Source organism: Triturus cristatus, chromosome 11 (assembly GCF_964204655.1).
Source record: "Triturus cristatus chromosome 11, aTriCri1.1, whole genome shotgun sequence".
Lineage (NCBI taxonomy): Eukaryota > Metazoa > Chordata > Amphibia > Caudata > Salamandridae > Triturus > Triturus cristatus.
The window spans coordinates 1,106,751,382-1,106,766,500 of NC_140594.1; the positions used below are offsets into that span (position 1 = coordinate 1,106,751,382).

Here is a 15,119-nt window from a genome sequence, read left to right on the forward strand (position 1 = left end):
CCTTGAGACCCGTCCGGGTGAGTAGTGCGCGATATAAATGCCTGATTGATTGATTGATTGATTGATTGATTGAGTGCCCAAGAATGGACCTGGGAACTGTAGGGGCACAGGGCTCATGCACCTGTGCCCACACCAGTGGCATAGGGCACCCAGCTAGAGGGGTGGCTGATGTATGCCAGGGCAGTGTGTGTTGTGGGCAGGGCACGCATGGATGTGTGTCCTGTCGACTCTCTGTTTAGTTCTGCACCCAGACACTCAGCCTGTAAAGGCAGTGTGTGTGTGTGTAAGGGTACAGGGCCTCTAAGGGTGGCACAATAAGTGCTGCAGCCATTAGGGGCCTTTTCTGGTCACAGTGCCCTGGGTACCTATGGTACCATTTACCAGGGGCTGACCTGTGGCCAGAGATGCCAATTGGGTTTAGGCTGTCATGCAGTTTTAGGGAAGGAACACAGGCCCTCGGTACCTGATTGGCAGGAGCCCAGGGCACACGCAGTCAAAGTACATCAGCAATTCAGCAAAAAGTGGGGGGCATACCATGCAAGAAAGATGGCACTTTCTCACAACGGGGCCAAAGACCCAGGTGACCCCCCTTGCAAAACCAGGTCATTTTGTAATAGGCAATTTTGATGTCGCCTAAATACGTTTTGGGCCCTTTCCTGTCGCGGGTATTTGGGCCTCCCACACGAGTGAGGCACCATTTTTATCGGGAGACCTGGGGGAATGCAGGGTGGTAGGAAATTTGTGTCAGCCCGGTGATGCCACAACTTTCCCACAAAAAAATGTGTGGAAAAAGTGATTTTTTTCAGCTACATTTGAGGTTTGCAGGGGATTCTGGGTAAGAAAAGTTGGGGGATCCATGCAAGCCATACCTCTCTGGAATTCCCCGGGTGTCTAGTTTTCAGAAATGTGTGGGTTTGGTAGGTTGCCCTAGCTGGCTGCCGAGCACGGGGCCAAAAACCCAGGTGACCACCCTTGCAAAACCAGGTCGTTTTGTGATATCCACACAAGCCATACCTCCCTGGAATCCCCAGGTGTCTAGTTTTCAGAAATGTGTGGGTTTGGTAGGTTTCCCTAGCTGGCCGCCGAGCACGGGGCCAAAAACCCAGGTGACCCCCCTTGCAAAACCAGGTCGTTTTGTGATAGGCAATTTTGATGTCGCCTCAATACGTTTTGGGCCCTTGCCTGTCGCGGGTACTTGGGCCTCCCACACGAGTGAGGCACCATTTTTATCGGGAGACCTGGGGGAATGCTGGGTGGGAGGAAATTTGGGTCAGCCCGGTGATGCCACAACTTTCCCACACAAAAATGTATGGAAAAAGTGATTTTTTTCAGCTAAATTTGAGGTTTGCAGGGGATTCTGGGTAAGAAAAGTTGGGGGATTCATGCAAGCCATACCTCTCTATAATCCCCTGGGTGTCTAGTTTTCAAAAATGTATAGGTTTGCTAGGTTTCCCTAGGTGCCGGCAGAGCTAGGGTTCAAAATCTACAGCTAGGCACTTTGCAAAAAAAGGGTCAGTTTTCACTGTGAAAATGTGGTGTGTCCACGTTGCGTTTTGGGCCGTTTCTTTTTGCGGGCACTAAGCCTACCCACACAAGTGGGGTACCATTTTTCTCTGAAGACTTTGGGAAATGCGGGGTGGGTGGAATTTTGTGGATCCACGCAGATTCCAGAACTTTCCACCACAGAAATGTGAGGAAAATGTGTTTTTTAAAAAAGATTTTGAGGTTTGCAAGGGAATCTGGGTAACAGAACATGGTGAGAGCCAGTCAAGTCACCCCATCCTGGATTCCCCTGGGTGGCTAATTTTCAAAAATGTATAGGCTTGGTAGGTTTCCCAAGGTGCCGGCAGAGCTAGGGTTCAAAATCTACAGCTAGGCACTTTGCAAAAAAAGGGTCAGTTTTCACTGTGAAAATGTGGTGTGTCCACGCTGCGTTTTGGGCCGTTTCCTGTCGCGGGCACTAGGCCTACCCACACAATCGAGGTACCATTTATATCGGGAGACTTCGGGTTATCCAGAATTGTAGAGCAACTGTTATTACCTATTGACTTTCGATGCATTTCTGCCTTCCAAATGAAAGACAATGTGTAAAAAAGAAGTCATTTTGAAAAATGACCTATAAGTCTCATGCTAGTATGGGTACTTACAATTTCGGAAATGTGCAAATTGTCTACTGTTGCTAAACTCTATATTTTGTTCCAATTTCAGAAATACATAGGTGTCTTTCATACCGATTTTTCCATGTATATATTTTCCCAAATTAATTGCTATATACCCGAACATAATGAAAAACCATTGCAAGACGCTGCTCAGTTATTGGCTCTGGGTTCGTCGGGTTCTTGGTGAACCTACAAGTCCTATATATCCCCACAACCAGAAAGGTCTAGCGGATGTAACGGTATATTGCTTTCAAACAGCTGTCACAATTAGAAGAAGTTACAGGTGAAAACTTTGCCACAAATGGCTGCTTTTTTCAACTAATTTTCGATTTTTCCTATATTTAACTGTTAGTTTCTATGAAGAAACCTTGAAGGATCTACACAAATGACCCCTTGCTGAATTCAGAATTGTCTACTTTTCTAAAATGTATAGCTTTCCAGGATCCATTATTGCTTTCATACCCATTTCTACCATTAACTGGAAGGAGGTTGAAAGCACAAAAAATAGCAAAAATAGGCTATGTCCCAAAAAATTGCCAAAACTGAGTAAATCATTTTGGTTTTCTGACAAAAGTCTGATTGTCCCTGAAAGCAGGGAGAATGGTGATTGAAGCCCCACAACCCTTTTGTTGATACCATTTGCAGGGGAAAAAAACAGATGCTTCCATCTGTAGCACTTTTTTCCCATTTTTCGAGAAACAAATTGCTGTATTTTGGCTAATTTCTGGGTCCCCTCAAAGGGGAATCCAAAACCATGGGTACCTTTAGAATCCCCATGATGTTGGAAAAAAAAGGATGGAAATTTGGCTTGGATACCTTATGTGGTCAAAAAGATACAGGGGCCTAAGCATGAACTACCCCAAATAGCCAAAAAAAGGCTTAGCACAGGGGGGAAAAGGCCTAGCAGCGAAGGGGTTAAGTTGACAGCCGAGAAAGGGTTTCACCATTTTGAATTTGGTGAAACTAGGAACTCTGGGTCAGGAATATGCCCACTCTCTACAGGAAGTGGTCTTATAGGGGGTGTAAAGCCAACACAAGGAGATGATGGACGGAGTGCTGAAACTTTTCAGACACTCACCCCCAGTCACAGATCTGGGTTGAATCCATCATCATTCTTTAGCTCACTTCGTCACCCCAGTTCCGACACAGCTGTATGCAAATCAGTCTTGACCCTGTGCCTCATGGGAACAGTCCAGACCAAACTGCCAAGCCATGTCTTCCTTGGAACGGAAACAAGCATCCTGTGACCGGTTTCGGGCTAACAGCCCTAATCATGCCAGGCTAGCTTGAATCCAGTGGCAAAGTGAGCAAGGGACCCACGTCGGGGCATACCCTGCCAACTTAGGGCGAACAAAGAAAAACAAGGAAATGATGGACGGAGGGCTGAAACTTTTCAGACACTCACCCCCAGTAACAGATCTGGGTTGAATCCATCATCGTTCTTTAGCTCACTTCGTCACCCAGTTCCGACACAGCTGTATGCAAATCAGTCTTGACCCTGTGCCTCATGGGAACAGTCCAGACCGAACTGCCAAGCAATGTCTTCCGTGGAACGGAAACAAGCATCCTGGGACCGGTTTCGGGCTAACAGCCCTAATCAGCCAGGCTAGCTTGAATCCAGTGGCAAAGTGAGCAAGGGATCCACGTCTGGGCATAACCCTGCCAACTTAGGGCGAACAAAGCAAACACAAGGAGATGATGGACGGAGCACTGAAACGTTTCAGACACTCACCCCCAGTAACAGATCTGGGTTGAATCCATCATCATTCTTTAGCTCACTTCGCCACCCCAGTTCAGACACAGCTATATGCAAATCAGTCTTGACCCTGTGCCCCATGGGAACAGTCCAGACCGAACTGCCAAGCCATGTCTTCCCTGGACCGGAAACAAGCCTCCTGGGACCGGTTTCGGGCTAACAGCCCTAATCAGCCAGGCTAGCTTGAATCCAGTGGCAAAGTGAGCAAGGGACCCACGTCTGGGCTTAACCCTGCCAACTTAGGGCAAACAAAGCAAACACAAGGAGATGATGGACAGAGAGCTGAAACTATTCAGACACTCACCCCCAGTCACAGATCTGGGTAGAATCCATCATCAATCTTTAGCTCACATCGTAACCCCAGTTCAGACACAGCTATATGCAAATCAGTCTTGACCCTGTGCCTCATGGGAACAGTCCAGATCGAACTGCCAAGCCATGTCTTCCCTGGACCGGAAACAAGCATCCTAGGACCGGTTTCGGGCTAACAGCCCTCATCAGCCAGGCTAGCTTGAATCCAGTGGCAAAGTGAGCAAGGGACCCATGTCTGGGCATACCCTGCCACTTTAGGCCGAACAAAGCAAACACAATATATAGGGGGTGTAGTCACTCCAGGGGTAAGTAGCCCATTGGCTACTACTCTACACTCCCCTAAATGCCACTAATTACATTATTTAAGGGTCCCCCTGACACAAGGAACTCAGATTTGTCTACTGGGAACTGAAGGAAGGACATAGAAGAGCCAAAGTCGTGAAAACCGAGGTCCTGCACCAAGACTGGTGCCAAACCCTGCCTGGCTTCTTGCACCACGGCAATCACAAAGAACGACTCATCCAGAAGCTGAACCACCTCCCCAGACTCTTAGAGGACTGTTCTCCCCTTCAACAACCAAGCAGCATCTCCTTTGGGGTGGAGGAGCCATCCCCTGCATCTGCAGGTACCGACTGCATTGACCCCATACTTCATATTGCTGGCCATTGGGCCCACAGAGAGAGCAACTCACCAGGAAGAGGTTGTTGTGAGTCCATGAAGCCAGCCCAGTCGCTTTCACCAGGTCTCAAAACTCTGACCTCTGCAGGAGCCTCTCAGCATCAATACCCTGGGTACCGGAGCCCTTGCATCTACTAAGGTATGTTTGTGTCCAGTCCGGACACCATCAACATCAACTTGCCGTTGAGGGACTTCAGGATCTACGAGGCCTTCATCGAGAGTGGCCCCGCTGGCCAGTTTTCTCTCTAGATCACCAAAGCCAAGTGAGAGCCAGCAACCCACCAGATAAAACACCTCTGTACCTGAGATTCCCAGCCCGGGTTCACGTAAAACGACTGTGTCCCTGTGCTCCAGAGACCCTCAAGAGCAGAGCCCCCATTTGGGTTTTGCCCGACTTGTCCCAGAGTCCCCACTTTCAACCTTTCTTTTGAAGGTACTTGTTCCATAGAAGTCACTGCGTAGAGCTCAAAGCTACCAACGCGACCAGCATCTCCGCACCTGGACTCACCAGGGCAGGTGAAAATCGAACTGCTGGTGGTTTCTTGGACCTTGTACCCTAAGCACCTTAAGCCCTAGAACGCACCCTCCAAAAACATTTCCAAGTATATCTATGCAGTGTATTTTCTCCCATAGGTAACATTTTTACGTTCAAGGCTCATACATCAAAACCGTTATTCAACTGCATTTTCTGTTTCTACAAAAAGCTATAACTCCGAAAGAACTTACCTGATTCCGATGATCTCGGTGTCCAAAATTATATGTAAATTTGTGTTTTTTGTCTAAATTGGTCTCAAATTTTCTTCTTGCGTGTATGTCTCATTTATTGACTCTGTCTTTGCAACAAATTCTTAACACTACACTCTGATAAGCCTAAACTGCTGGACCACACTACCACAAATAGAGCACTTGGGATTATTAATTTAAGCCCTGTAAACCAATAAGAGTTGTCTGTACTTTTAGCATGAAGTGCCCTTACATTGGCACTACCACATAAAGAGACCAGCTTCCTACAATCAGGACCACTCTATCAGAATCCATTGCAATGGGGATAAAGTACCTGGAACTGCTGGAAGACTGCTTCTTCTTTGAAGGTAACTGTTCTTGAGGACCTTGCTGGTCCCCCTAACTAGCTCCCTGCCAGAGCTTGTCGCCCCAAGTACTTCTAACTGGCCGCATTGACACTTACCGAAGTTCCTTTGAAAAAGTTTCTAAGTGTCCAATTCCTTGACTTTGCCAAGGATTGTTCGTGGTTGAGTGAAATTGCATTGATTTATTAATGCGTGTAAAATCAAAATCTCCAGAACCCTGCAGTGGATTTTTTTCATTCTAGAGTCTAAAATCTGATAATAATACAGTCTATGTTCATAAATTGGTGTCGGATTTCTTGAGTATAGTGTCAATGTCTTCTTCAATTGTTTTGGTGCTGTTTAAATGCTTCACATTTGTTCCTCTGTGTAAGCCTTGCTGCTCAGTGCCACAGCTACCCAGGGTTGAGCAGAGGATTTTATAGACAAAATATACTGGACCTTGAGGGGTTGGTAAGTGAATTACACTGTGCGGTCGCCCAACCACACCATATGATACACCCCATTCCTTCACAGTTTAAATTATGGTTTTTGGACGTTTTTCATCAGAAAGTAGCAGGGATAAATTCCCATTTCCTTGAGACCTTGGAGTAGGTGAATCTGGAATTTCTACCGCCAATGCAGCAGTCTGGCCAGGCAATGTGTGCTCAGCATCTGAAGCAGAAGGCAGCCTTCTGGATGTCAGTTTGTAAATCCATTCAACTGACCAGTACAGAGAGGCCGATTCGGTATGCAATCACATTGAGTGATGTTTCGATGTCTAAGGTCCTCATTTCTTCCAAGTCAAATGCCTCCCGAGCAACGATCCTTTGACATTGAGCAAATGGCCATTGTATCTTGCCTTAAAGTCATGAAACTTGACATCAAGCATGGACGGCACAGTTTTTCATGAAGATGTCTTCTCTTGGATCTACCTTCTGAGGAGTCCTCCGAGATGGAAATTCGAGGTCTGGTAGCAGAGCATCTTCCTCTTTCACCGGACTGTCCAAATCACCCTGACAGGGCTTCCCGGCATCTTCGATCCTAATCCTGAAGGCCATGAATGTGATTTTGTATCTGTCCTTCGAGTGCTGGCCTTTGCCAGGTAGATGGACCTCTGGAAAGTAAACAATACACGGATCACAGGGATCTGATGGTGCCTTATTTACAATATGATGAGCACCTCATAAAAAAGATGGCATTTTGTGACAAAACACATAAATTCAGTCAGAAAATGACAGAAAAATGTCCAAGTCCTAGGAGATGTTGAATGAAATTAATTAAAGACAGTTTGAAAGCCCAAGAAAATCAGAACTTTGTGCTCCAGGATCTTGGGTTGAGGACTTGGAAAAAAAATCTGCAGGAATTGCCACAGCATGATAAGCTACTGGAAGGATTTCCTAAAGGTACAGTGTCAGTTTTACAGCCTTCAATGGCTGCTACCTATCTATATGGCTACACTGCCCTGATTATTTTCCATTCATACCGTTAAAAACAGTTTAAAAGGTATTTTTGTTATCATCCAGTTAACTTATTACTTTTAAATTGCCTAATCTATCCTGATACTACAATATGTTTTCATGGGTTTTGGCTTTTCTAACTAAAAACAGCAAAAAAGGGATATGTTACTTACCCTGTAAGCATCTATTCATAGCATGTGCTGCCTTAGATTCATATACTTCGCATACTCCTGCCACCTAGTGTTGAGGGCTCAGGCGCTGCAAGTTGTTATTCTTTAACCTCTTCAGTGCCCCGCCCTTTCCACGCCCTGTGCCGGGCGTTTCATTAGCGGGCGGGGTTCATGACGAGATAGTCTCGTCATGGGCACAGCGCAACCGCGCTCCATGACGAGACTATCTCGTCATGGGCACTGAAGGGGTTAAAGAATGTTTCAAGTCACGCAGTATAGTGAAACAGTAAAGATAATCATGCAAGTTATATTTTAGAAAGATAAATGTATAATAGAAAAGTGTGTTTATCATTGGCTTCCGGGGAGGATGGTGGGTGCATATAAATCTACAGCACTAAACGCTATGATTCGATGCTTGAAGGGTAATTAACATATTCTTTAGATAGCATGTGCTGGCCATAGATACATATGCTCCGCATCGAATTTAAAGAAGTGCTCCCCAAGAAGCAGTGACTAACTAATGGCTGAGGTAGAAGATTGAAAATGTTTTCATAAGTCAGCTCGACCCACTCTCGCTTGTTGATTTACTAGAACATCTATACAGTAGCACTCGTTTGACCTTGGAGTAGCAAGTTTGAACACATCTGACTATCCATCTTGCAATTCCTGCTTTGGAGATTGGAGAGCCTTTCTCTTTCTGAGGGTTATGAAAAAAAAGCTATAAAAGCTGTTGAGTTTTACGAAAGGGCTTTGTCCTCTCGATGTAATACATTACAGCTCTTCTAATATCACGTGTGTGTAGTGCTCTCTCCGCTGCCGAGTCTGGTTTTGGGAAGAAAACTGGGAGCTCAATGGTCTGATTTAATTGAAAAGAAGAAACCAATTTAGGGAGATTTGTGGTTTGTTCTTAGAACTAGTTTATCAGGATGGACTTGGAAAAAAGGTTCTTCTAAAGTGAGTGCCTGAAGATCACTGATCTGTCTGATGGATGTTATAGCTACAAAAAATGCCACTTTCCATGTGAGAAACTGTAGATCACTACCTGTAATGGCGAAAAGGGAGGATCCATAAGTCTGGTCAGGACTATATTGAGATTCCAGACTGGTGCTGGGGGAATGGAGGGGGGTCATTCTTTTGAATACCTCCATAACAAATTAAATGACTGGAATTTTAAACAAAGACATATGTTGTCGGTTTCGCATATATGCAGTAAGTGCTGCTTAGTGTAACCAAATGGAAGTGTAGGCTAGGCCTGCCTGTAAGTGGAGTAGGTAACAAATAACATCTTCGTAGGTGAGAGTGGTTAGATCTGTTTTCTTAAGCAATATTGTACACATCTTTTACATTCTGACCGTGTGGTAGGCCGACGGGCTTGTCTGAGAATGGTCATACATTTTTGTGGAAGATTTAGGTGTGCAAACTGTAGGATTTCAGGAGCCAAATCGCTAGATTGAGCTGGTTGGGGTATCTGACCCTGCCCTCCTCCTGAGTAAGAAGGTGTGGCTAGGTTGGCAACTTCTCGTGTGGCACAACTGACAGTTTTAATAGGATTTTGAACCAAGGTTTGCGCGCCCATGTTGGGGCTATTACGATTTGTGTGAGGGATATTTGCTGAGTTTCTGAACCATGGAAGGAATGAGTGGGAAAGGAGGACAAGTTTAGGCAAATGTCCCTGACCAATCGATCCAGCAGGGCATTACGCAAGGGTGAGGAAACCTGGATGTGAAGCTTTGGCATTTTGCGTTCTGCTGTGTGGCAAAGAGATCTACCTCCAGGGTTACCCATCATTGGAAGTATAAGTAGAGCAATGTTGTGTTGACTTCCCACTCATGCACTTGTTGGTACATTCTGCTGAGCAGATCTGCAAAGTTACTGTCCACCCCTGGTAGATATTCTGCTAGGAGGTGGATATTGTGATGTATTGCCGCATACCATATGTGGTCTGCTATCTGCGAGAGCTTTATGGAGTGTGTGCCTTCCTGTTTTTGAATATAGTAAACGGCTGTCATGTTGTCAGTGCGGACTAGAACCACTATGTGGTAAAGATGTTGTTGAAATGCTTTGAGGGCTAACTGAATCTCAAGAAGCTCTAGGTGATTGATGTGTAGCTGCTTCGGCACTGGAGACCACTGTCTGCGCACTGTGAGATCTAGCATGTGTGCCACCCAAATGTGTAAGGATGCATCTGATGTGATGGGCACTTACGGTTAATTGGCATTGAAGGGCTGACCCTGCAACAGATTGTTGCTGTTCCACCACTGCAGAGAGCGATGGGTCGCTGGCCCTATCAACACTAGATCTTGTAGGTACACCTCCGCTTGAGACCATTGTGACTGTAGACACTGTTTTAGGTGGCCAAGAGAGCTTGTGTATTGGTTATTTTCCAATAGTTTGCAGCTTGATACGCCATACGTTTGCCTGATGCATCTAATAATTTGGATTCTTTATCTGGAGGCGGGCCGTCATCTGAACCTTGAGAGTTGGTCCTTTTACGTGCATTAGCCACTACCAGGGAATCTAAAGGAAGTTGACCCTTAATGTATATGGGGTCACTGGCAGCAGCTTTGTATTTCTTGTCTATCCTTGGGTTAAGAACCCTAGTCCTAATAGGGTCCTTAAACACTTCTGGTGCGTGTCTAATTAATGAGCCCTTTTAACATTGGTAGGACGTGTGAGGTTTTTTGTGGCTGAGCAAAAATCTCTAAGAGAAAATCCTCCTCTACAGGGTCAGAATGTAGATTTACTCCGTGATATGTTGCGGCCCTATTGATTAGTTGGGCAAAACCTACATTATCGTCTTGCGGGGATGGCTTAGAGGGATAAAGATCTGGGTCTCTTAAGTCAGGATCTGTGTTATAGTCCATCCATGGATCTGGCTCCTGTGGGGGATCATCATTGTCTCGTTGTGGGATTATGTTATCATCCCCTTGTCCGTCCCCATCTACATTATCACTATCCTCTGGTTGTGAGAGTGGAAAAGTGTGTTCTGGAGAGTGTACTGGAGAGATAAGTAAATTGGGATCAATAGGTGGAGGAGGTGGTGTAGGGGTGGAGAGGTATTAGTGCCCATGTCTATTCTTTTAGCCAGAACCGGTGAATTTTGAAAATGGTCCGGTTTCCTTTTTGTAGGTTGTTTGGAGAGAATATGACCAGTCTTTGGATGGCTACAAATTGTTTTCTGGTTTGGGTCCGGGACAAAAAGTTCTTCGGAGCCGGTGTTTTTTCGGTGCCGAAGATTTCTCACTATGAGGAGTCTTAGACTGTTTAGGCATAGGGATAGTGTCCGGTTTAGAAGCCTTTTCTGGTTCCGAAGACTTTGGTGTCGGTTGTTTCAGCTCCGGAGTCTTTTGCTTCGGGGTTTAGGCATCAAAGGTTTTTCCCTGGATTGTTTCGGCTCCGACGTTTTCGGTGTTGAAGTTTTTCCTCTATGCTTCGGCTCCGAGGGTTTGTCCTTCAGCTGTTTCTGCGCCGGAGGGTTTTACGGTGCCGATGGAGGAAGGCGTGGCATATCGGCAGCCTTGGACTTCGGTGCCGAAGGTGGTTTTTCGGTACCGGAGTGTGGTTGGCTCGAGCACGAGCCGGAAGGCTTGTCTTTGTTTTTCATAGCCGAGCCAGAGGGTGGGGAATCTGAAATGTTCGACCGGTGTGGACCTGGGCCTTGTGGCGAAGGTGTTACCAGAGCCTTTTGTATGGGCTTGGGTGGGGTAGGGGTCTCGGTACTCACGGTCCGCTGAGCTGAGGTGACTTTGTCCTCGACGTCGGAGTCATCTGCTTCAGAGACTGAGACCTGTTCCTCCTGGGCTTGTTCGGGAATGCTGTTGGGGCCTGGATGGAAGATGTCCGGAATGGAGCTGCTTCCTCGGGACATTTCGTGGCGTCGAGCCCGACGATCATGAATGATCTTCTTAGACTTGAAAGATAGACAAGCCTCACAAGTATCCTCTCGATGCTCCGGAGAGAGGCAGAGATTACACACTGGGTGTAGGTCCGAGTGTGGGAATTTAGCACCACACTGGGAACATTTCTTGAAGGGAGTCCGTTCCATTGACTTCCGTCGGAATCGGCGTGGGTAGGCTCAACAGCCCGCGTCGAAGTTTATTGAAGTTTTTTCGATTGTAGAAGATGCTCGTCGAGAAAGGGAAACGCGGTCGAGACAGTACCGTCGAGTGGTAGGTGATTGCGTGTCGAAGGGGGGTTTCGATAACGACACCGACCCGGAGCGCAGCAAGTCACATCCGAACCTGATGGCGGAAAAACACAATCTGGGGATGGAGCTGATGCCCATGCGCACTGTCACCATAAGGAGGAGTCACCTATCTCGTGACTAACAAACACTTCTTCGACAAAAACAAACTGCAAACATCCGAGCCCAAAACCAGATGGTAATCTATGCTAAAGTATACAATCTACAGCTCATATGCCTCGAATGTACTGATATACAAATAAAAATTTACAACTGCTGAGCGACTCACACCTTACATGTGAAAATGAGCGATCTCTGGGTACGCACACCAGAGAACAGTATATAGTGCATTGGAGCACTCAAAGCGGTGGTACGATGGCTGCACTGTATTGTGAGGGAATGGATGTGTGCACAGTAGTACAGGCCATACCTTACTCTTGCAAGTGTCCAGGTCCTTGCCAATGGAAGACAAAAGCCAGCACAGGCGCTCCAGCGAATCTCCGTCTTTTTTCTTGAATAGCTTCACTACACAGTCATGCATGATGCTCTCTTCCAACATCTTTTGCTTGAACAGCTCCCCAGTCAACTTGATGTTACCCAAATGCCGCCTCCTAGACTGGTCTCGTGACAGCTCCAGCTCTTCCTTAAGGCGTATCTTTTCCTCAGGCTACAAAGGAAAGGGGTCAAGGTTACTTATCTTTCTTTTTCTAACAAGGTATTTGACATAATGCAGGGTTCATTCTGAGGTAAAAAGAACAGAAAGGAATATGCTACTTACCAGTATGTATCTGTTCTTGGCATGGAGAGCTGCAGAGCCACACACTTAGGATAGTAGATCGCCATCTGGTGTTGGGCTCGGATGCTTGCAGGTTGTTGTTGTCTTCGGAAGAAGTCTTTGGTCACGAGATAGGTGACTCCTCCCTTGGACGACAGTGCGCATGGGCATCAACTCCATCATTAGATTGTTTTTCGCCATGATGGGAAATGATGGAGTTTGTAGAAAAGAGAGAGATGTCCATGTGTGATGTCTAAGTAAGACAATGCTGGAACAGATACAGGTCCCGGGGAGGTGGGTGGGCGTGTGTGGCTCTGCAGCTCTACATGCCAAGAACAGATGCATACTGGTAAGTAGCATATTCCGTTCGAGGCATATGAGCTGCAGATCACACACTTAGGATAGACTATATAGCAGTATCTCCCCTAGAGGTGGTCACCTGTATCGGTTGCAGCAGTTTGAAATAAAGTTTTAAGGACAGCCTGACCCGCAGAAGCTTGTTGCTTTGCTTGCACGTCAACACAATAGTGTTTAGTGAAGGTGTGTGCTGTAGACCATGTGGCTGCCTTACAAATATCTTCTAAGGGAATGTTTCCTAAGAATGCTTTGAAAGCCCCTATTTTGCATGTGGAATGCTCTCTAGGGGGAACCGTTAGTGTGCGTTTAGCCTTGTGGTAGCATATTTGTATACATTTAACTATCCACCTAGCTATCCCAGACTTGGAAATGGGGTTGCCTTTATGTGGTGGAGAGAAAGCACCAAACAATTGTTTTGCGTAATGATTTGGTTCTGTCAATGTAGTAAAGAAGGGCTCTTTTAACGTCTAAGGTATGAAGAGCTCTTTCAGCTACCGAGTCTGGATTTGGGAAGAACACGGGTAACTCTACTGATTGGTTAAGATGGAATGGAGATATGACACTTGGAATTTCGGATTTGTTCTAAGAACCACTTTGTTACGGTGTAATTGTAAGAATGGTTCTTGTATGGTTAAAGCCTGGATTTCACTTACCCTTCTGAGGGATGTGATAGCGATAAGGAAAGCCACTTGCCATGTGAGGAACTGTAGTTCGCATTTATGCAGAGGTTTAAATGGGGGTCCCATGAGCCTTGTAAGAACAATGTTTAGATTCCACACTGGAGAGGGTGGTAATCTGGGAGGAATAATTCTTTTAAGGCCTTCCATGAAGGCTTTGATCGCAGGTACTCTAAAGAGTGACAAGTGTTGTCGATTTTGTAAATGCTGCTAGGTGGAGACGTATGGATGAGTATGCCAAATTACATCTTTGCAAGTGCAGTAAGTAGCAAATGATGTCCTGGATGGATGCATCCAGTGGGTTTATATGATTGATAGTGCAGTAAATGGCAAATCTCTTCCATTTTGCAGCATAGCAGCCTCTAGTGGTAGGTCTTCTGGCCTCCTTTATAATATTCATACAGTCTAATGGCAGGTTGAGGTAACCAAACTCTAGGACTTCAGGAGCCAGATCACCAGATTGAGTTGACCTGGGTCTGGGTGTCTGATTTCTCCATGGTTCTGGGTTAATAGGGACGGGGAGAGAGGCCGTTTTTGGTGTGGAACTAGCAAGAGTTCCAGCAGTGTTGGGAACCACGGCTGGCGTACCCATGTGGGAGCTACTAGGATCAGTTTGAGAGACTGTTGCCAGAGCTTGCGTACCACTAATGGAATGAGAGGGAGAGGCGGAAAAGCGTACGCAAATCTGCCTGACCAGTTCATCCATATCGCATTGCCCTTTGACTCCGGGTGGGGAAACCTGGCGGCGAAGGCTGGGCATTTTGCGTTTTCGTGTGTGGCGAACAGATCTATGTCTGGTTGGCCCCATTGTTGGAAAAAGGGCAGTAGGACTTGGGGATCTAGTTCCCATTCGTGGATCCGTTGAGTTTGTCGACTTAACAGATCGGCAATTTGATTGTGAACCCCTGGAAGGTGTTCTGCAAGTAGGTGTATGTTCTGGGGAATGGCCCATCTCCAAATGTTCTGTGCGAGCTGGGGCAGCTGGAGAGAATGTGTGCCTCCTTGTTTTTGCATGTAATACATGGCTGTCATGTTGTCTGCCCGGATGAGGACAGTTTTGTTCTGGAGATGTAGTTGGAATGATTTTAGTGCTAGGAACACTGCTAGCAGTTCCAGGTAATTGATATGGAGCGCTTTCTGTTGAGTGGTCCATTTGCCTGAGTGGTGTGGCCGAGGAGATTGGCTCCCCATCCTGTGAGCGATGCGTCCGTTGTCAGCACCATCTGTGGAAGAGGCTCTAGGAACGTCCGCCCTTTGGACAGGTTTGTTATGTTCCACCATTTCAGAGATGTGTGTGGCTGTCCACCAACACCAGATCTGTAAGTTGTCCGTGAGCCTGGTTCCACTGACGTGCTAGACATTCTTGCAAGGGACGCATTTGAAGTCTTGCATAAGGTACAATGAAGATGCATGACGCCATCATGCCTATGAGTTGCATGAACACTCTTGCTGGAAGAGAGTGTTGGATTTGAAATTTTGTGATAAGAGCTTGTATATTGGCTATCCTGGCTGAGCTGGGATATGCTAG

At 46.3% G+C, this 15,119-nt stretch overlaps 1 protein-coding gene across 6 annotated transcripts in view; it reads right to left on the bottom strand.

Annotated features, from left to right (window-relative positions):
* LOC146786089 (eukaryotic translation initiation factor 4 gamma 1-like) overlaps window positions 1–15,119 on the bottom strand; it is a 582,378-nt gene that overhangs the window by 244,377 nt on the left and 322,882 nt on the right. For all 6 annotated transcript variants that reach the window (XM_085635562.1, XM_085635561.1, XM_085635558.1 and 3 more), the window contains one exon: window positions 12,213–12,449. In XM_085635562.1, the coding sequence (XP_085491688.1) occupies window positions 12,213–12,449 (237 nt within the window). The remainder of the gene's footprint in view (window positions 1–12,212; window positions 12,450–15,119) is intronic.